General features: G+C 39.9%; 1 protein-coding gene across 3 annotated transcripts in view; it reads left to right on the forward strand.

Moving 5' to 3' along the window:
- The window catches only part of LOC109984433 (F-actin-uncapping protein LRRC16A), a 70,619-nt gene that overhangs the window by 44,127 nt on the left and 3,876 nt on the right, over positions 1-22,616 (forward strand). The window contains exons 15-38 of one of the 3 annotated variants that reach the window (XM_065957743.1): positions 558-634; positions 1,841-1,945; positions 2,279-2,348; positions 5,250-5,331; positions 5,479-5,578; positions 5,949-6,003; positions 10,642-10,814; positions 10,982-11,050; positions 12,602-12,695; positions 13,421-13,519; positions 13,650-13,778; positions 13,924-14,055; positions 14,305-14,480; positions 15,204-15,291; positions 15,606-15,746; positions 16,365-16,382; positions 17,077-17,143; positions 17,948-18,177; positions 18,304-18,413; positions 18,524-18,751; positions 18,874-19,084; positions 21,340-21,376; positions 21,628-21,903; positions 22,011-22,157. In XM_065957743.1, coding sequence (XP_065813815.1) covers positions 558-634; positions 1,841-1,945; positions 2,279-2,348; positions 5,250-5,331; positions 5,479-5,578; positions 5,949-6,003; positions 10,642-10,814; positions 10,982-11,050; positions 12,602-12,695; positions 13,421-13,519; positions 13,650-13,778; positions 13,924-14,055; positions 14,305-14,480; positions 15,204-15,291; positions 15,606-15,746; positions 16,365-16,382; positions 17,077-17,143; positions 17,948-18,177; positions 18,304-18,413; positions 18,524-18,751; positions 18,874-19,084; positions 21,340-21,376; positions 21,628-21,903; positions 22,011-22,157 — 2,914 coding nt within the window. Of the gene's footprint in view, positions 1-557; positions 635-1,840; positions 1,946-2,278; positions 2,349-5,249; positions 5,332-5,478; positions 5,579-5,948; positions 6,004-10,641; positions 10,815-10,981; positions 11,051-12,601; positions 12,696-13,420; positions 13,520-13,649; positions 13,779-13,923; positions 14,056-14,304; positions 14,481-15,203; positions 15,292-15,605; positions 15,747-16,364; positions 16,383-17,076; positions 17,144-17,947; positions 18,178-18,303; positions 18,414-18,523; positions 18,752-18,873; positions 19,085-21,339; positions 21,377-21,624; positions 21,904-22,010; positions 22,158-22,616 lie in introns of all 3 variants that reach the window. The other 2 variants (XM_065957742.1, XM_020634581.3) reach the window with 2 other exon arrangements.

The raw sequence follows: 22,616 nt of genomic DNA on the forward strand, positions 1-22,616 counted from the left end.
ATCATGGGTAACACAATTTAAGCAAAACAGGCCCCTACATGTTCAGAGAATAACTCACTGCAAACCCAACAACATGCATTAGAGTTATAGCTTATCCTAAACTTCATTGTAAGATGAAGTGTCAGACATTAATACATGTGTTGCGGCAAATATAATTCAATTTAACACACCCACTCAATCTGCGTTGCTGTGGTCTGCCCGTGAAGTGTTCTGAATACTGTATGTGATGTATTGATGTGGGTCAGAGAGCCAAATACCACTTATTGATTAGTCTGAGATGTAGCCAGCTGTCTGGCTGTCACTGAAATGATTGATTAATTCCTCAATCATATTTTGGCTTTCTAGTATAGCAGAGCACACAAACACTGTAACACAGTGATGTACAGTGAGACACAATGCCTTCTCTGTTTTTAGAGGTTCGTAACGTTCACAGAAATATAATGTTTTGTGATCAAACTCAAAGATGTTTAAAGATTTTTCATGTAAAATAAAAAAAAATAAAAAATCACAACTGATGCAGTTATTGAAGCGCCATTGTTTGGATGTGTATTTCCCAGGTTTGCTCGGCTCTGCTGCGAGGTTCGGTCCAACACCTCTCTGTTCTCAACGTGTCAAAGAGTGTCTTCCCTCACAGGTAAGAACCCTTGTGGGCTTACTTTAAATTAAAATGAACAATTTTCAGAGTCATCAAGAAAGAGTGTATTTTATTTTGATTACTAACATGGCAGATTATCTCACAGAGGGAAATGTTCTACCTTTAACCCTGTACAGTTATATCAGAATCAGCCAGCTTCGTCATATAAGGGACTAAGAATGCTTTTTAAATGGATATTTGGAAAACTATAGTAATCTGTGACGAGGCTCAGAAGATTTCTTGTGCCTTTTTTTTTAAGCCCTCAAGTTGTCCGTGTTAATTCTCCTGTGTGAAATGTATACCTCCTGTACATTGTTATGCACCATGTGCTTGCTGGATCATGGGCGAGTCTCCTTTCCATGGAATTGCAATGCTGTCCACATCAAAAGTGTTTTTTTAGTGGATTAAGACAGACTTCACCTGATGGGACCTTTTTACATTTGGTTTTATATAGCCAGTCTCAATGTTGTTGTGTGACACCTGCTGGTGACAAAGGGACATTACAGACAGCGTGCAGGTGGAGGATCAGATTCAAAAGGGTTTGCATGTATGTTTGTTTGAGATGATAAATGTGTACGATTTTAGTGTGTGTGTGTGTGTGTGTGTGTGTGTGTGTGTGTGTGTGTGTGTGTGTGTGTGTGTGTGTGTGTGTGTGTGTGTGTGTGTGTGTGTGTGTGTGTGTGTGTGTGTGTGTGTGTGTGTGTGTGTGTGTGTGTGTGTGTGTGTGTGTGTGTGTGTGTGTGTGTGTGTGTGTGTGTGTGTGTGTGTGTGTGTGTGTGTGTGTGTGTGTGTGTGTGTAACAGATGGGTTGTGGGTGGAGTTTCTTCCCATTATTATCTCGCTTTCCAGTTTGTCTCTGGGGAGTTGAGGACAAAATCAGGGGAGGAGGGGAGCAGAGGACATGAGGGAGGGTCACATAGACAAGATGAGTGGGGGGTAAAGGTTTTGCCTGTGACTTTGAGTGATTTCCTTTGAGAAAGCCCATCATTTAGTTGTTGAGAAAAATCTGTTTATTGAGGAATAGATTCAAGTTGAGACAGGTTACAGTCTTTTAGGATGTAGAAAAAGTACCAATAGTTTCACATTTCAGTGAATTCAGGTTTGATTACGGAATTTTATTTTGAAAAAAGCTTTAAAGAGAAGTTGAAGATACGGTGAATGCTTTAAGTGGTTATTTTTCTGCTCTTTTTTTTGTTCTTTCTGTAGGAAAGGCAAAGAGGTGCCTCCATCATTTAAGCACTTCTTCAGCAGTGCCATGTCTCTCAGCTCCATCAATGTGTCAGGAACCAAGCTGCCACCAGAGGCCCTCAAGTGAGAGAATGGTTCATTCACATTTAATGTGTCTGAGGAGACGCTCCTTCTGCCCCACATTCTCTCTGACTGCACATTTTGTTGCTCAAACTCTGTTATGACCTTCCATTTCAACCCATCGACATTTAAAGCTTTTCGACATTCAGACACTGAGAATCATTTAGTTGCTGTTGCTATGAGAATCTGCTGAAGGAACGATATTCAACATTCAACACTTTTAGAAAAGCCTTGATTCACGAGTAATGGATCTGTAATTACATTAATCAGAAGAAAGGTTATTTGACAATATATTTCATTTTGTATAGTTACTTACATTTAACAATATCGTTTCAGAGCTCTCCTGCTTGGCCTGGCCAGTAACATCAACCTGAAAGATGTTTCTTTAGACCTCAGCTGCTGTGAGGTAAGACCGAGAATTCAACTTTCCCCTCATTAATCATTTCATTTGAAGTGAATCTCCATGCATACTTAATATCCAGATCAAAACACTTCAGTTTTGCACTGCAGTGATATCTGCCAGGGTGTGTTAAAAGCAAGCACACATCACAGACCTTTTTCACAATTTATAGTACATATTTTTTATATTTACTAATGTAATGTTAAAATCTTAAAGAGCCCATATCATGCCCTTTTTGGGGTTCGTATATTTAATCTATGTACCTACTTTTGTACGTTCACAATAGCTAAAGTCCAAAAAAAGTGTCTGTTTTCATGAACTGCTCCTCCTTGCTCCCTCTCCGCTCTGAGTCCGTCAGCTACACTCTGCTGAGCCCACACTGTTAGACCCCACGTGGGCCAAGTCTGCTCTGATTGGTCTGCCGATCAGCTCTGTCGTTATTGGTCAGTTGCTCAGCACGGTTCTCGGAAATTTCAACATGAGCTGCAGGGCTTGCCGCAACGAGCCAATGGGCTTAGATCAGTGACCTCACACTGACAATGACGCCGCACTGACAAATTTTTATCGAGGGGGGCTAGAACCGAGCGTTACATGTGGCTAATGCTACAGCTAACAGGAGGACGTAGGAGAAGCCGTGTTTCCGCAGACTTTTTGCACATAGATGTGCCTAAACATGCACAGGACACTTGGAAAACACACTAAAGGGCATATAAAACCAGAAAAAGCATAATATGGGACCTTTTAATGTAACAACGGCAAAGTTGAAAACCCCTTACCCCCAAACTGATACCTGGCTCCCACAGCTGTAGTTTAAACTAATGCATGGCACAGTATTGCAGATTATATAATGCAGGTGAATCCGCTGTGAAAGTAGGCTGCAGTTTACTCACAATGCTTCTAAATACCATGAATAAGTGAGGTCAACTGCAAGAAGTTGATTATTTGGAGGCATCTGTTTATTTTATTTTTTACTTTTTATCCTCCCTGTTTTTAGTATTTGTAGCACTTGTGAACTAGCACTTGTCAGTTCCAGTTTTTTTGAAGTGTTGTGTTTAATAGTTTTGAAGTGAAACTTGTCCAATCCAAAGGTTTCAAAGCCATTTGACAAGCCTCACTAGTGACACCATTAAGAGGCTGTCTAATGGAGTGCTTGGCAGGCAGCAGGTGGGGGTGGAGGGGGAGAGATGAACACGGGTGGGGGTGGATGGGGTTAGTTAGTTTCTGTCTCTGATTGTTTCATCACAATTTTCTCCCACACACATACATACACACATTTAGAAACAGAGACACACACACTAGCTCGTGCTTGCCTGCCTTCATTTCCACCCCTGCATGCACAGAAAAGGACAGCTTGCTGCAGATTGAATGGAAAACACATGAATACAAATTACACAGGAAATCCAATTCAGACTCCCATAGAAATCCTCCCAAACTGAAGCTGTGGCGGAAATGATGCGTTCTGTCCTCTTTTTGAAGTCCTAATGAACCATTTGGTGGAGGAAGCCCAAGGTCTGTGCTGTGAGTGGGTTGACAGCGCACAAAATAAGGATTCTTTTTAAGTGCATTTGTACAGATGTGTGTTCCTGAAGACAAGTATGATCATTACGCTTCGGTGCATTTTGTTGCTGGTAATTGTTGCCTCTGACATGCTGTTCTCTCACCCTAATGCCTCTGTAAGCTTGGCCATTGTGTAAGTACCAATGAGCTCACACTTAATAATTAACATTTCATGCCTCCTCATTCGGATTTGCACATCTGTTTTGGAAGATAGTTTTATTTTCTGCCATTCCTTGTCTTCAAGGCGTCCATTTTTCCATCAACATGGAATGAAAAAATCCAACTAGAAGCAACAATTAGCTGCAATTGTTTGTGTGTGATCTGCATTGTTACTTACTGAAGTTCCTCTTGCATGTTTGCATTAATAGTCGTCTGTGCTGTGCGTCTGTGTTCATTATGTCTAGAGAAGCTCCAGTCCATACCATGTTCCTTCTCATACCATTTGGTTTCTTTAACTGGTGCATCTGCAGAAATTGAGTTCAGATCTGTTTTCAAGTAATAAAAATATGCATACTATTCATTTATGTATGTATCATATCATAGTAAAACTGTATGGCAGCACTACTCAAACTGTAGACTTAAATACATCAGACATCCTCCTTTACCTGTTTGGATTTTTTAGTGCAAAATGATTGCAGAATTGCTGACATTTTGCTATCTGAGTGCACATGCTTTTTCTTCTATTACCACAAAGCGGGTTTCTCTGGTCAGATATAAATGATCCAAAAACAGTTCTTCTCTATGCTTAAAAAAGGAGTTGTGTCCGTTTGTAACAAAAACATAGTGGTTGGCAAGTTAGAATAGAATAGAATAGGAAGTTTATTTATAGAGCAAATTTCATGACAGGTAAGCTCAATGTGCTTTACATTGATGATAAAAAACATAGGGATACAAGAGACATATAGCAATATAAACAAACATGAATATGATTATAAGTTGCTGTGAAGTGTTGAAGGAAGATGTTGGAAAAAACAGTTGGCTAAAAAACTCAAGTTTTGGGATCAGAGCATAGACTGGCCTATTTGCAGGTACTAATCGCCTATTTTAGGAAGTATCCGAAGCATTTCAGGTATTAGTATCGCTTATTGGAACAATCTGAGTGCGTCACATGTAGAGGTGGGAACATTTTTTGTTTTATGTAAAAAAAAGATTCTTCTCTTCAAAGATTTTTAATCGATTAATAACTTCCAAAAAATCAATTTTTATTTTTTTTGGCTAATCAGTCAATCAGTGACCCGAAGAATCGAAATTGAATCGACTCATGTGGCACCCAAAGATTCCCCGCCCTACTCGTATTTACTGTAATGTATGTAGTAACATGTTTGAGAAATGTGCTCTTCTGTCTCTCAGTTGCGTTCAGGAGGTTCTCAGATCCTTGAAGGTTGTATTGCAGAGATCCCAAACATCTCCAGCCTAGACATCTCTGACAATGGTGAGATAGGAGTCGCCATGCTTCTTTTACCTTATATTTATTGCATGTTTTTAAACATTAATCCTAAACTCAAGCTTCATATCTCTTATCTGCATAAATCAACCTTAATCAGCTTTAGGATTTCTAATCCTTTTTCTTTAACTCCAGGCCTGGACTCAGATTTGGCCACACTGCTGGTGTGGCTGGCCAAGAACAGATCCATCCGACATCTTTCCCTGGGGAAGAACTTCAACAACATCAAGTCCAAGTAAGAACACAGAGGAGAAGCTGCACAGCTGATGTGTACAGATGTGGCTGAGAGAGAAACCCTATTGGTTAAGCCATGGGTTTGGCTTGATTGTGGCTTAGTGTGACTAAACTTATCCAACAAAGCACTGATTTGTCCAGAAAATGCAATGTGGCAGTAAATACTCTCTCACTATGTACTTAGTGGAATATAATGAAGTGATTACTATTAACAGAGATTTACAGAAAATGTATATATAATAAAGAATTGTGCAGAAAAAAAGACATGATTAGTTAATTTTTTTTGTGATAGTCATGACTATAATAATTTAAAAAAAGCCTAATATTTCTGATTTCCTTAATTCTTCCTTTCTCTCTCTTGCCTGACTTAGAAACCTCGCCCCAGTGTTGGACAGCCTGGTCCATATGATTCAGGAAGAAGAGTCGGTGAGTTTTTAATTCCCCTTCTCGGTCTGGCCTTTGCTAGAATGAACAAATCATTTCCACCAGCTGCTCTACAACTGATCTCTGACCTCTGGTGTGAATATAACTCCCTCCAGTGATCAATAAAGTATCCGATTTAACTGAAACCATGTGGTGTTTGAGAGACCTACTGAAACAGTCATGCAATTTTACTCACATAAACTGCTTGGTCAGGTGTATGAAGTTGTGTTTTTTGAATTTCCCTCGGGATAAATAAAGTATCTATCTAAAGTACCGTAATTGGTTATTACCGACTGTAAGACTCTCTGCTGATGATGATCAGCTGGATTTAAAATAAAAAAATATCCTGGACTTAATATCATACCCTCTAAATTCCCTCTGTCCTCTTTAAGGGCAATTGATTTTGTTAATTTTAGTATTTTTCCTTTTACATCGGGGTTAAAAAATATATACAAAATATCATTATTATTAAATCTAAAACATGTTCTATAATTTCTAACAATCTAACCATCCTTTCTCTCCCCCAATGCATCTCAATCATTTGCTCTCTCTGTCCATCATGGGAGCTGTAACAAATCTTGCCCAGATGCCTGTCCTCTTATTCCTCCCCTAGTGGCTGGTGTGCTAGATTAACGGTCCTAGGGAGCTGCTCTGTGCTGCTGGATTGGTCTCTGGGTGCTTGTAGTGTGTGTGTGTAAGATGGCCTCGATGAACTTGTTATCTAGACGAGCAGGTTGGGTACAAAGGGAGAAAGAAAGGAGAAAAGGGATGGATGGGACTGGAAATGGTGATGGGAAAATGTTAAAAGTGGGAGGGCTGATCAGCAGGGGGCTAGATGGTCAGGAATATGAATCATGCACAGGACAGCTCATCTCATAGAACAGCTTGTAGAGAAAAAAAAACTGTGTTGCAGATACTTGTTTGGACCAGGGAAGTAAAGTGTGTACTTGTATGTTGAAAGTGTTGCCAGAGTGTGTGTGTGTCTGAACCTGTCTCTCGGGTACCTCACAACCAGGGCATATGTGCAGACTCAGATAAGAGGGGTCTGTAGAGATAACAACCGTCAAATTGTTTTCAGTCTAACATGGTTACCTCTTTTGCCTGTGCGTAGCCTGCAAAGAGAGCTAGCACTCAAACACTCCCACAGTGTAAATACAGTTACACACATCAAGGCAGAACATTTGCGTTGTTGTGTTTCTGTGTCCTGGCCTCAGTCCAGGCTGGTAAACCTAGGATACCTTATGGCTGCTGGAGTATGGGGAAAGGAGCCACAGTTTGGACTTTAACCCAGGCCACCTGCTCGGAGAACTATGGCCTCCGTACAAGGGGCAGGACCTAACCGCAAGGCCATATGGGCTCCCCAAAATGTGATTAATAAAGCAGATGTTGATCATCTCTCCAATAAAAGGAAAAATTCTGCTGTCGCTTAATCTTGCAGAGAATCGAATGAGAAAAGTGATTTTACTCACACGTGTCTGCTGTAAAAAAAACAAAAAACAATGAAGCTTTGGACACCAGACAGAGTTCACAAGCATTAAGTTAAAGACGTAAAAGCTTAACAGAAGAAAAAAAGATATTACCAAGAACAGCTTTACATTCTCAATCTCTCCTGTGTTGCAATAATAATAAGTATTTGAGTGTATGAGAAAAGGTAATGAGTGAAAGCATCCTCTCCCCCTCTGCCAAGCAAATGAAGACTTTAGTGAAGAGATAGGATGTTATATTGCTGAGCATACACTGCAGGAGAAATGAGTTTCATCAGAATATTAGACACTGTTCATCATTTTATGGAAATACAGTTCATGGATTAATCTGTCTCTGTTATGAGGTCATTCTTATTTGCATGTCTTGGGGCACAAGTTCTCATTACCTTGGTTTTATTAATCATGATGTTTATGCATACCCAGAGCAATGATGTCATTATTGAAGTGATTAATAACGGCCGAGAATCTGAGCCGGTAAAAGTCATTTGCTACAGTGAGGGAGAAGATACAAATATTCAATCAGATATTATAGACTATCCTTTTTTTTTACAATTACTTTCTCAACCTGATGGTATTTTTTTTGCACTGGGTTTATATGCTACCACTACATTGTTAAGCAACAGGATTTCATTTTAAATCAAAGTTTTGCCCTAAAAACTAGTGTGGGAATACAATGATAGGGATCTTGTTACTGATTTATATCACAAATTAGCTACCGTGTCCTTGGTCCATAAACTTGTAAATTTGCATGTTTAATGTCTGCTCCGAGCCTTGCAGGAGCACAGGCAGGCAGTAAATAATTCTCTCTGCAGCTTTTTTTTATGTCTGCAGACCAGACATAAAAAAGTAATTTCCTGCCTTTATAACCATGTTGATGCTATTCTAGCACACACTCATGAACATATGTACATCAATGCATAAAGAAATCTCAGTTTAACCTTACCCCTAAAAGACAATAGCTTTGTTAGAGTGGAAAAATATTTTTTAATCACCTAAATCAGAAATCAATCTTTGCTGTATTGACCCTTCTTTGAATGGCATCGCACAAAAAGGCATGAAGGCTGACTTTAATATCAAGATTTCTTTGTCATTTGACACTTTAGGAAAGATGCTCCTTCTACTTTCCCTGTTCTGTTTTTTTGCATTAGCATACTTTTGCGTCTGTGTGCCCTGTTAGTGTGACATCCCTCATGTTATCCAATGTGGAGGAGAGCGCCTCCCACTCAGTATCATATTTAGATTTGTTCTGTGAAATTCTGCAAAGGAAATCTTTATTTCCAGTGAGCACATGTTCCAAACACAAGTGTGGGCTCAATTTTTCACACTGGATTTACTGCTTTCTTTAGATAGCTGCTAACCCTTCTAGGGACAAGTGTTGCAGATTAGGACCTGCTATAAACACTGTGATACTTGCATTGGATTGCTGTTTTCAGTTTGTCTATGTATATTATATATGTCCCTATCAAATAAACCATAAATAAATATTGTTTATTATTATTTTTACTCCACTGCATTTATCAAGCCCCTTTAGTTCCTAGTATTTGCTTTGCAGATAAGGAATTAAAAACCTGCAATAGGCACAAAACGGTGGCTGTTTTTTGAAACCACATACTGAAAATTAATTTGAATGCAGTATGTACTGCATACTGCATACTACATCTTGCGTACTGTGTTTAACAGTAGAATGTAGTATGACTACCAGTCTGTGGTTATTATTTGGCAGTATGGCCAGGCTAAGCTGGATTCTTATCTTGGAATGCTGAAGTAAACAACAGCCAAGCTGATGGCAAACTTGACTACAGTGTGGCATCCAGTGACTCATTTTGAAAAACAAAAAAATGAATACAAAAACTCAATTAAATTAGATTCTCACTCACAGCACTCGTATTCAAAGTCATTCAGCACTGTAAAATAAAGCAATGTTCCAGCATCCAAATTCAGGAGTTTTGAAAACTGATAATCTGAATTTGTTGGTTAGCTGACATTCAAAGAGTTACTTACAGCTGTAAACAGTTTTGTCAATTACTCTTGTCTCTAAAATAAGGACTGACACTCCCCTTAACTTTCTCCCAACGGAAGACAAGTAAAAGTCATAACAAGGCTTCCATAGGTGAACCTGCGGAAGGATCATTACCGGTAGATCCCTGCACCCGAGGCCGCGTGGCCCCTCGGTGTGGCAGCAGGTCGTCACTCTCCAGTGTATTCTGGCTGACTCTCCAGCTGTGTAAATGACATGCGTCATAGGGCAGCACAGCTGTGCTGAACAGACGGGCTCTGCAGGACATTTGTAAACCCTCATATCAGTCTCATATCACAAATAAATCCACTTGATCCAGTGCTGAATTTTTCATTTTGCCCTGTGGAGTCAGGAACGATGATACCTCTGACGTTTTGGTCTTTTGAAAGTCCTCTTGATCCTCAGATGAATGTTTAATTTAGCTTTGCCCTTTTGAGTCACACACACCTAGAGGAACATCTAGTTATATCACTTCTGTTGCTTATGTGAAAGGGGAGGTTGAAAAATACTTTAAACAAAATATTTTAGATAACATGCTTATGACATTAGTTCAAACTGTTGGCAGTAAATAAATATTTCCAGAATTGAAAGGAAAAAAAAGAAATATTAAAAAGGAAACGCTTAATCTTCAGAATTATTTGTAGTGTTTTCATACAGTAGTTGCTGTGATCCTGAGGAAGTACCAAACATCACAGAAAAAAAAACTGATCATAAAAACATAAATATAAGATAAGATGACACCAAGCATCTACTGGCAGTGAATTCAAAGTCACTTTGCCAGGAAACAAGTTGGTGCTGCCTAAGAGAATATTAATGCTCTTAACAACAAAAAGTACTATAGCTGTTGTTAAATTTGGCAGTGATATACACAACAATAGCCAAGACATTGATGAAGTGTTTGATATTGATGCCAAAGCTAAATAAATACAGAGAATTTGAAATGGGCTCATTTCTTTCTGCCTCTATTAATTAGCCAGCAGGGGGTAGATAAACCAAAGTCTGCCCTTGTTTCCTTTAACACTGCAACAACCAAACCAGATGTAACAGTCTGTCATTATTAGACATCATTTTACCTCTTGTTCTCATCATATAAACCCCCCTAAAAACATTCTCCTGTTCCCCCCTCTTCTCCCTCCACAGCCCCTCACCTCACTGTCCCTCGCAGACTCCAGATTAAAGAGTGACCTGACCATCGTTTTGAATGCTCTGGGCAGCAACGCCTCACTCACCAGGTTAGACATCAGCGGGAATGCCATGGGGGACATGGGAGCCAAGATGCTGGCCAAGGCGCTGCAGATCAACTCCAAACTCAGGTCAGCATATGTTCAGAGGTCAACGGCTGACCAAGCCCGAAAAATAATCCTTAAAGTATATTTTTACTATAATTTATTATCCCTATATTTACTTGAAAAGTAAGGTAGGTCAGAGGTGATTGTAGGCAATCTCTTAGCTTGTGCCACTTGTGTTTTTCTCTGTGCAGGACTGTGATCTGGGATAAAAACAACACAAGCCCTCAGGGTCTTCAGGATGTAGCAGCTGCTCTGGAGAAGTAAGTAGCTCAGTCAGCACCTTCAGTCAAACAGTATATGTTTCAATGCTGATGATACTGTAAGTGATAAAGTATACATACACTGCTAAAGGGATGCATGTGTGGTTAAGTGTGTTGCAGCACAGATGTTATTTGGATTAGTGCAGAACAGGAGGACCACCTCGAGGTGTGTTTATACAGGAAGAGAAGGAAAGAGGATGAGAGGAAGGAAAACAGGTTGTAACTAACACAGGGAATAAAACTACAAAGACACAATGGCGGAAGAAAAAGATGCTGAAGAAGAGAAAGGATGAGAGCACAACAGGCAGAAAGTGAGAGTTGAGACTGAATGAATGATGCTTTTTTTTTTCACTGTTTGTAGATTTGAATGTTCAGTATTCTGCAGGAGTATGAAGCTGCATGTACATTACACTTAGTTTTCTTCTGGGATTTATCTGCAAGTGCATCGTCTCTCTCTCTTTATCATATCCTTCGAGCAGCCCATCTTTCCAATTCCCCTCTGAGTCTCGGTAATGGTTTATTGAAAGACGTTTTCTTTTCTTGCTACTCTGTACAGCAGTGCAGCTGTGTATGTTTGTGTGTGCTTCTGATGGCAGTCAATTTCCTCCTGTCTCTCGTGTTCTTCTTTATCAGGAAGTGTTTGGTAATACTCAATGGTAATGTTGCATTCTTCAGATATTTTCTCAGACTTTTAATATTCTGAGCAATGCCTGCAAGCGGAAAAAAAGTGAATTGATAAAGTGAACAAAGTGTCCCATAGTCAGCAAACTCAAACATGACAGCTAAGATTATTTCCGAACATTAAAAATATAGTGTAAATGTCTAGGACATATAGGACATATGTGATCACATGTAACATTTAAGTGTTAGAGTCCTACCACTCTCAACCATCTTCTCTCAACTGGAAGGTTGGGGGTTCAATCCCAGCTGCCGTTCTGACATCAGACCACGGTTGCACAGATCAGGCCACACAGAGAAATCCTGTTCATTGGTGTTGATAGAGGGAATAGCTTGTCTGAATTTGAAAGATGTCTTGGCTGTTTTCACATCAAATCTGAGCACTCGAGAGACGAGGGAGGAGAGCAGCCGAGTTCATACAGAAGTCAACTCTTTATTAGTCATGGCATCATGTTGGCTGCTGGTTCTTCATGTGTGCTTCTGTTTCATCGTGCTGCCAGGCACGTCTGAGTACAGATGAATCTCTTAACTTTTAGTTTTCAAAACCATCAACATCCAATTCAGCCTCCTTCCTTTTCTTTCCGTCAGTTCAATCTCTCTGCCTTTCATTGTACTTTTTCATTATTTATACATTTTTTCTCCTTATTCAGCTCCTTCTTTTCTTGATCATATAATGAATATTAATACGCTGTGATGATAGAAACCTCTGTAATGATGCCAGTTCATTGTATTAGAGTAATGTGAGATGCATCAGTTTCCTTTTTGTTTATTGAAATGTCTTCTATCCGTACGTCTGTAAACATGTCTCTGCCTCTTTACCTGCCACAGAAATGTAAACATGATAATAATGTCCCGGGCATGTGTGTCAATTAGGAACTTTACCATCCGTTTCATGCCCATCCCCATCATCGATGCCTCCCAGGCTCTGAAGGCTGGCCCAGAGAAGACAGAGGACGCCTTACTAAGGGTACATGAAATATTATTTTTTGGTTCATACAGCCTGCTTCAGTTTTGTTGTAGGTTCACAGGATTTTGACAGTGCATGTTACGTTCCATAATATAACAGAAAATCAAAAAGATGAGCTTTCTGTTTTAAAAAAGCTGTTTTCAAACATGAATCCCTGAACATTTCTTGGTAAAATTCAGGACAGCCTTCCCCTGAAATCTTTCTGAATTACTTTGTCACATACTATATGTCAGCGTGAAGACTTCTCGGACACAAGTGAATCTCATGGAGTAAAAAAACGCTGCAGAAATTTGAAATTGCCAATAAAGTCACAGAGTCTGACACTATAATAAAAGCTTTTTTTCTTAGTATCATTGCTAGGTGTAACTGAACGTATTCACTCTATTAACGGCAATGTAGAAAAGAACATACGGGCAAGCAGGAAAAAGGATAAAGCTGTGTTATTGCCTGTACAACAATTGCACCAGTGTCACATGATATAAATGTCATCATCATCACCCCTGCCCGGCCATTCACACATGGGCTCGTGCAGAAGTATTACCAGAGAGGAGGACAAATTCTCTGTAAAGTCAGAGTGAAAACCTCGGCCATTCGCCTCCACCGATGCAGCACACCCCAAAAACATTTGAGATGTTTTCAGCAAATTTGTGCATGTGTGAAAAACCCCCCAATAATAATCATATTCATTAATGATGTTAACATGAAGTGTTTTTTTCCCCCTGCAGATTGAGAATTATTTGTACAGGAACCATGAAACCAGAAAATACCTACAGGAGCAGGCGTATCGGCTGCAGCAGGGCATTGTAACAACAACCACACAACAAGTGTGTAAACTAACTAATACACACTCACACACCATGTGTAAAATTCTACCTGAACTAATTAAACATTCACAATATATTTTCAGCTTTATATTTCAAACACAAACTCTCATGTGTTATCTTTGTTTTCCAGATGATTGAAAGGATTTGTGTGAAGGTGCAGGACCACCTGAACTCTCTGAGGAACTCTGAGACAGATGCCATCTTGGAGGACGTCAGATCAGCAGAGAACCTCATCAAAGATGCCAGAAACTCTAAAACTGTGAGGAAATTCTAAATCCTAAATGGGCCTAAGAGGGGCATGTGAATGAGAAGGTTTAGTCTACAAACTCATTTAGAGAACAGATCTCTAGTAGTTTACTTACATCCTGTACTTGAGCCAATATCTTCCTCTATGTGTCCTCCAGCTGCTCCCTAACCTCTACCACCTGGGATCAGCAGCCAGAGAGGAGGTGAACAGCTCGTCAGTAGGACCCATCCAGGAGAAACTGGAGTCGATGGCGGGGGAGGTGACGACCGTCATGGACCAACAACTGCAGGTACGATAACACCGTTTATCCCAGAGATGAGAGAAAGATAGTTTAACTATTGATTTTGCACCCAAATATTTCTACCTAGAGATAATGGGTTACACTTGTTTTTATTGTTGGTCAAAGGGCTTTGAATCTAAAACAACTTAGGGGATATACCTTACCATTTACAAACCATGTCAACATGTCAGTCATTGTGATGCACAGGGTCACACAAAAATGTCACCTATATCCATCCCTTATTTTAACTGTTTCCAGGCCCTGTTGGAGTCCATGGTTGATGCTGCAGAGTCTTTGTGTCCTCACGTGATGATGAGGAGTAATCTACGTCCAGAGCTAATGAAGGCCAGCTCAGCCAAGATGGTTGTGCCCAAAAGCTTTGTGACCAAAACCCTTCTGGAGCAGTCTGGAGTGGATATTATCAACAAGATCAGGTGTGTTGGTGTTTGGTACAATGTTTTATGTTGTTGTTGTTGTTTTATTGAACCAGGAAAGCCAGTTTGAGATTAATTATCTAATTTACAAGAGTGTCCTGGCAGCAGATCAACCAATCCTGAGTCACAAAGCAGATATTCATTAGTCTAAGCATCTACAACCTAAACATCTTCCTCCAACACCTTCAACACTTCTAAAATGATTTAAAGTGACCAGCTCACACAGCCTAAGTCCTCCTGCAGAAGATTCCAAGCTGCAGGAGCAGAGTACCTGAAACTCTTTTTTTCCCCTAGGAAGTCTCTAGCTTCCAGCATTTTTCACATGAATAAAGTCACACCAGTAAGACAGAAGCTGGTTAAGTTTCTTTATTTATATCCTTATAAATAAGGATATGCAAATGATTGTCTACAAGTAGACAAAGCAAGTCAGCCAACACGAGCATACAAGAGTTAAATGCTGAGTTAGAGTAGTATTGAACCTTTGTGTATGGAAAACAAACAATAATTATTTCTGAAATAAACGCCCAGCAGCAAATTTTACTTCTATACAAGATTCTGAAAATTAAGCTTCATGGTTTTTTTTAAATGCAAGTATTGATCTCTTTGGATATTTTCCTTTCACGCTCCTCACTCACTGTGCTCAGGTACCCTGCCAGCTTGTTCTCTCTGTTTAGGGTCAAATAGAATTTATAATTTCTCTCTCTCTCTCTCTCTCTCTCTCAGTGAGGTGAAACTGAGTTTGGCCTCCTTCCTATCCGATCGCATTGTTGATGAGATTTTGGAAGCACTGTCCTCTTCCCAACTTACCCTGGTAAGAAAAGTTAACTAAACTCCAAACTGGCTCATTGATTCATTCATCATGCCTGTTAATTTCCAATGCTGGAACATAGTTTTAGGTGCATCAACTGATATTTAGCCTTTTAAGGTTATAGTTCTGCTACTTTATATGTCTGAATATGTTTATGTGATTGTCCCCCATTTCATCCTTTATTAGTTTCTCTGTTTGCCTTCTTTCCTCCATTCTCCTTCTTTCTTTTCATCTTGTCTTTACTCTCTTTTTTTCTTGTTCTTGCACCCACATCTTCTCACAACAACTCTGCTCCTGGTTACTCCTCCTCTCTTCAGGCTGACCACCTGGTGCGGCGAGGTCGCCCTTTGGTGCAGCAGGAATCAGTAGATCTGGATGTTCCAGAGGAGAAGATTCCTAAACGGGCATCAACAGAGATACTGGAGGCTGAGAGGCTGGAAGATCTGGAGACATGCATGGTAGGTTTGGGTGGTTAACCTGTGGACTTGAGCCCAATAGGTTCAAATATTCAACACAATTATTTAGCCAAGTTTGAGTTTAAAGATTAATCATGTTTAATAATTCACAATGTCATTATTTTATTGTTTTCACTGGATTAACAGATACACTCAACGCGAGCAATTTCACTGAGCGTAATATGCTATACAAGAGAATAAAAATATGAAATAGTTTCTAGTTAACATTTATACATTAAGGAGGGGCTTTATTTTGCAGGACTTAAGAGAATGATAAACCAAAAAAAAAAAATGTATTCACATTCTGTGTACATATATGGATTTTGAGATGAGGTGTGATTGGTTTTTAATTCATGTTTAATGAAGATTTGTAGCTGTTCATTAACTGAAGGCTACACGTTCCTGTCTCTGGTCTTGTCTGCTTCATCTCCCTTCCCTCTTTAAGGTCTATTGACCTTTAGTTCTCCTGTTTTCCAACAATAAAGAGCATTCAGAGGTCATGGATGTCCCAGCTTTCTCTATCATTTTGTCTTCTCTTTGCCTTACTGTGTTTTGTCTCTCTTCCTCTTCAATCTTCTCCTCCTCTTTCCTTCCTTCTCCTTCAACCTTTGCTCCATGGAGACTTTGTGCTGCACCAGTGTGAGTACTTCTCGTCTGTCCCTCTGCCTCTCTTCTCAACCATCTCTCTTTCTCTGCTGCAGCTTTTCTTTATCACAAACATGCTCCCATATTGCTTATTTGATCACTATAATTGAAGATAAGTATTGTCTGAAAATGCACTATGATTAAAGGGTGTTGCATTTATGTGTCACTTCCTTACTCTTAGTTGACACCTTTGATTGCCAACAATGAGAGAGGATATTTTGCTCAAGATTGCACCGCTTCTCCACTCAAAGCTTTACATGCTTTCACCTCAATAAAATGTTCTTAATGATATGATATGCATTTGCTTGGTATGCCATCAACACGTTGTTAATGTGGATCACAATACAATACAGTGTTTACCTGTTTACAAAGAAAGTGGTATTAGATTTAGCATTGTGTAAATTGAATGAGTTATAATTAGACTGTTTTGATCGATGGGGTGTTATGTCTGGTAGATTATGATATTCAATGGAGCTGTACATTGACTTTAAACAGAAAAGTTAGATTGTTGCTGATGACATGTTTTATTCTTAACAATCTAGATTGATTATTTATTCAAACAGGATGTTGTTTTTAAAAAAAATATATATTTTTTTTTAATGAAATGGAATGTTCAACCAGTCATTAATTATCCAAATGACAATTATTTAGACGGTCAGTCAATAATTAAAAAAAACTTCTTTTTCAGATGACTCCTAAATCCAAGAGGAAGAGTATCCACAGCAGAATGCTGCGGCCTGTGTCACGTGCCTTTGGTAAGCAGTTTTTATCATGTATTTTATTTTCAAAGGTAGAGTCAGTAGCATTGTTTGTTGCAGTTTCTAAACAAAACATTCAAAATGGGCTCATCCTCCTTGGCTCATCGCCCCCCCAGAAGCACACACCCCCTGAATGATGTAGTATGTAAGTTTACTGCTTGTACCTACACTGCAAGCTACCCCATGCAAGCACATGTTTTACACCTCCCTGCCAACAGATAGCTAACCGGAGGTTCACCCTCGTTTTACAAGGAGCTTGATCTGCTTGGCATTTCGCCTCACTGTGATTATATTTTCTCTTATTTACTGCGACATCTGCGTCCTTCATATTTGCTAGTTTGAATTGTATTAAATCGCTGAATTATATCCACTCCTAAACTCACCTACACACATCATTGGCTGGGGGAAACACACCAGCTGCCCGTCCAGAAACATCCCGTGTCAACCAAAACAAACCAAAACATGAAAATACAGAGGCCCATTCTGTGAGTGATGGTTGAGCAGCATTACTTTATAAAAGTATGTTATAATAGATAAGTCTTATAATATGTGTCTATATAATAATATATGTCTATATTTTATTTTTGAAGAAAAGCTACAGACTCTATCTTTAACATCATAAAGTTGTCAAACAATAAATATTATTTAAATGCTCTTTCCCACAGCTTTTTTTAAATTACTCTGAAAAGACTATTCAATAAATAATAATATTGATACTACTTACACCTTTTGGTGGGTAAGGGTACACTTGCATTATTTTTGTACATCCACTTGCACTCACACCACCTGTCCACTCTGCAGAGATGGAGTTTGACCTGGACAAAGCTCTGGAGGACGTACCTATGCATGTTGAGGACTCTTCATCTCGAACTCCCGCTACTCCCCCTACTCCATCTCAAATCCTGTCAAAACTGGAGCAACGTACACCGGGGGGGATGGTGGAGCTGCCGTCTGAGGAGGAAAAGAAGCTGCAGCACTTCACCAAGCTACGACCCCGACGGAACAAGAAAATGCATTCTAGCAAAGTACCTGTGAGTAGAGCTTGTTCATCCTTCAAGGTCAAGACATGATGGGGAAATCCTCCCTACATCGAATGTAAGGTTAAACAGAAAAGATTAAGAACAAGTGACATTTGGTTCTTCAACTTTGCCCCTTAGCAAATCAACAGTACTCCATCTCAGGATGGGGAGCAGAATGGCCTCATGGGAAGGGTTGATGAAGGTGTTGATGAGTTCTTCTCTACTAAAGTCACAAAGATGGATTCTAAGTAAGGACTTGTCATTAGTTACATTTTTTATCATTCCTGTATTTCCATTTCCAGTAGAATAATACTGCTGTGTACTTGTTCCTAATGTTTCTCGTTGCGTTTCCTCTCAGGCGTTCCCTGAAGAGTTCAGAATCTCAGGATGGAGAGAAGAAGAAGAGTAAAGGAGGATTCCTCAACCTCATTAAACGTTCCTCCAAATCAGATAAAGCAGATAAGTCTGAGAAAAACCCGCCGCCCCCTTCATCTTCTGTAACCTCAACGCCAGCTCCTACAATCCCTGAAGAGCCCTCCTCACCAAAGACGGCAGTAAGGAGCCCAGCACCGGAGCCAAAATCCAGGTAAACATCTCAACAAAAATATTGATATCTTTTTGTTTAGGAACAATACTTCACCTTTTAGCTATGTAAGCTTAGTGTACCAGGTACCACTGAGTCTCTAATAAGTCCTGTCTCTGCTGCAGAGACGCCTCCAGCCGCTCGCAGCACACAGACTACAGCAGCAGCTCTGATCGCTCAGAGGAGCTGAGGACTCCAGACTCCATTGACGAGCCTTGGGAAAGCTCAGACGGTCGGGGCAGTCCTCAGGGAGGTCGACGGTATCCAGGGTTACAGATGATGGGAAGTGGTCTGCTAGCAGAGATGAAGGCCAAGCAGGAGAGGCGAGCTCACAAGGTGAGGAAGGTTTCAAAAGTGAGCTCTGGGGTTCCAAGAAAGAAGGGAAGTAAGGGACAGATGAGAGACGGTTAGATTTGACAAACGTCTGGAAAGGACAGGATTGAGAAACATTAAGTACACAGTATTGTGCACCGGCAACTTTTATTAAAGATTCAAATTTACAGCATTTATTCTAGACAGGTAAAAAAGTCAATAGTAATAATAACTTTATTTATATACCAGCATTTAAAACAGATGTTTACAAACAAAGCAAAAGCAGGAACTCAGGGAATTATAAAATAACATCAAAAATCAGGCCAAACAGAGAGAAGTCTAGAGATTCATACGAAAGGGAAAGAACAACATGCAAACACAAAAGGTCAACAACAATCAATGCAAATAAAAGGAATTATGGTGATGAAACAGGCAGGTGGTGAAAGTCAAATTCATCTTCAAATCGACTTCCTGCTTCTTCTGGAGCCTGTAATCGTAGAACATGTTATAAGGTCAACATATAGATGCAGTGCTAGAGGTGTCATAAGGTCCAGGTCAGGTCAGTAGGAGGGCCGTGAGTTGAGATTGTTCAATCATTTATGAAGTACTCCTCTTTTGTCTTGATAAAGACAAATCAAATGAGGCATAAAGTTAGTATTAAACAAGAGTAAACAACGCTAAAACACAACAAGGTCAAATAAAGTAAAGCTTAGTTATTTTATTCTTTGTTAGATTGAACCTTCAGTTTTGAAGAGTAGACGTTGACTTGCTGATCTATAGAAATTGACTTTTAGTTACATTAAGTATCCAAATACTTTTTTATGGTAGGGTTGTGAGAGATGTTTATTTTTCCAGGTTTTCGACTTTGTTTTGGCCAGAAGGCACTTTTGATATTCATTTTACGCTTGTCAAGGCTGTGATGTTTACCAATTAAAAGGATTGCTCTCTCTCTCTCTCTCTCTCTCGCTCTCGCTCTCGCTCTCTCACACAGGGATGCTTAGATAAGAAGGCTTGTATATATCTTTAGGCTAGTCGTTCCGCCTGTCAGCATTTTGACAGAAAAAAAACAAACAAACCCAATTTTCTTCCAGACATCAACAATGTGTGAAAATGGTTCTTAGGTTGGAGAAGGATGGAGGGAAGTGCTAACAGGAGGGATGGAAGCATGAACAAAAATTGGATTGAAAGAAGGCTGATTCCCAAATTCTGTCATGACTCACAGCAGGATAGAAATGTGGTCGGAATATTTCACCTACATTAATTTCCTGAATTTACCCAGAAGCCTTTAACTTCAGCACAGTTCATACACTTGAATACTCAAACTAGGCTTGTTCATTTTTCTAAATCCACTTGCATCACCACTTTCCCTCAAAGAAGAGTTTTATTTTTATTTTCTTAGAAATCCACTTTATTTTGAGTCAAAAGTAAGAGAACAAAAGAAGGAATAACAGTTTGTTTTATGAACTGTATATTATACTGTATAGTATAATTTAGTGTTGGCAGCTGTAAGTGTGTGTTCACATGGTGTCCCTGTCTAGTTACTGCTCTGCAAACTGTTGGTGTGTAGGCCTGTGTCTGTGTGTTCACATGCACTAAGAGGTTTATAGTGTTGGAAGCATTAGGGTTTTTTTTTTCTGACCTTGTATCAGTGTCACTAAAGCTTCTTCTGCCATCTGCTTATTCTGGCTGGCTTCCAGCTGTGTGTGTGTGTGTGTGTGTGTGTGTGTGTGTGTGTGTGTGTGTGTGTGTGTGTGTGTGTGTGTGTGTGTGTGTGTGTGTGTGTGTGTGTGTGTGTGTGTGTGTGTGTGTGTGTGTGTGTGTGTGTGTGTGTGTGTGTGTGTGTGTGTGTGTGTGTGTGTGTGTGTGTGTGCGCGCGCGTGTATGTCTTGTGTGCATGTGTTTTTTTGTGTGAAGGTAAAATGGTCAGCTACTCAAAAGACAGGTCAGGACTAACAGAGCATGGTTGTGTAATCTTTAGCTTTAGCATAATGTAAGATTGTAACTCAAGGGTGCCCCCTTCTGTTCAACTTTAGCTCTGTAGTGCTACATGAACATTAAGTCTGACAGAATTGCACTTCTCCATTCAGTTTAGATAAGAGCTTAAAACTAAAATGTGCTTAATGTAATGGGAGAATTATATTTTTAAAGGATTGTAGTCTGTTGTTGTGTTTGTACAGACGGTATTAGTTGGTATCAAGATGTAAAACTGGAGGAATAATTCTTGGTTTTACTTTTCTGGCTTAATCCCTTTTTATATGTTGTCCTTGTGTTTCTTCCAGTCTTCCAGCCCGGACAGGCCTGACAGCAATGCAACAGGTAAGCAATGGTTTGATAAATACAGAAAGAAATATATTAAAGGGGCAGTAAAAAACCTATGAACAAAGCTGTTTTATAAAGCTAACTGTTGCTGATTAATGCAGACCTGTTTTTGGCTATAAGGAGCTATATTGTGGTTCATTATACTGTATAAGAACTGGGTTCATACAGAACATACCGTAAAAGCCATTGTCTGCATGCACAGTTTTTAAATAGATTTATGTGCATCTTTTTTTTGTATATGTAAGCAGCCAAATCGCAGCCAACGGTTTCAGAGAGCAGGTCTTCTGCTGCCCCAATTAATAAATCAGAACCTCGGACTGGCTCTCCGGAGAATACCCCATCTCGTGTCGAAGCCAAGCCAGAGCCGGCCCCTCGTCTCAGGGCTACGTCCTCCTCCAGTTCCCCTGGAGGACCAGTGAGTCCCAAACCACCGGTGCCACAGGGGGCAAAGCCTGCACTGGCTGCACGACCCACAATCCCACAGAAACCAAGGAGCGCCAGCAGCAGCAGCACCAGGAGCCTGGGTACAGTTTGAGCTTTCAAACCCACAATTAAATGAATATTTGTAGCTGTTTGACACACAGAACATATATGTTGAGTTTTTACATTGTCTTTTTGGTTGTTTTCACAGATGAGGGTCCAGAATCACCCAGCAGTGGCAGCGTGTCTCCTAAAGCCTCAGCTCTTCCTTCAACTCTGAAGAGGATTCAGTCAGAGAAAGAGAAAGAGAAAGACGGACAGACCGGTCTACAGCCAGCAAACAAAACCACTCAGGACGGTAGGTCACAAAATCTGTCTGTTGATGAATAGACTTTTCTATTTCTCCTGTAAACACTGTTAGATGACAGGTTGTCTGACAGGTGTTAGTCCAGAGTTCACTCTACGTTTTCATTGTTCCCATGGACTGTCTGTCTACACCTACAATATGACAGACTGATAGATTCAGGTCACAGTTCTTTCATCCCTTTCATCTACCATATATTATGTAACAGTCAGGCAGCTTTGATCATTTTTTCCTCACGTCTTCCCTCCTCTCTCTCTCTCTTATGTTTTATGTATCCTCTCTTCCTTTTTCCCTGTATGTTATTCGTGTCACCCATTGGGGACTGTCAAGCATTTGCACTTCTGATACATTTTCATGATCTCAGGCAAATTTATTTTTACTTATGCTACTTGTTTGTTGGGGGATGGAAGTTTAAAATAATTAGTGCTGCTCAGGGACTCAGATCCTGTTCAC

This window comes from Labrus bergylta, chromosome 8 (genome assembly GCF_963930695.1).
Source record: "Labrus bergylta chromosome 8, fLabBer1.1, whole genome shotgun sequence".
Classification (NCBI taxonomy): Eukaryota; Metazoa; Chordata; class Actinopteri; order Labriformes; family Labridae; genus Labrus; species Labrus bergylta.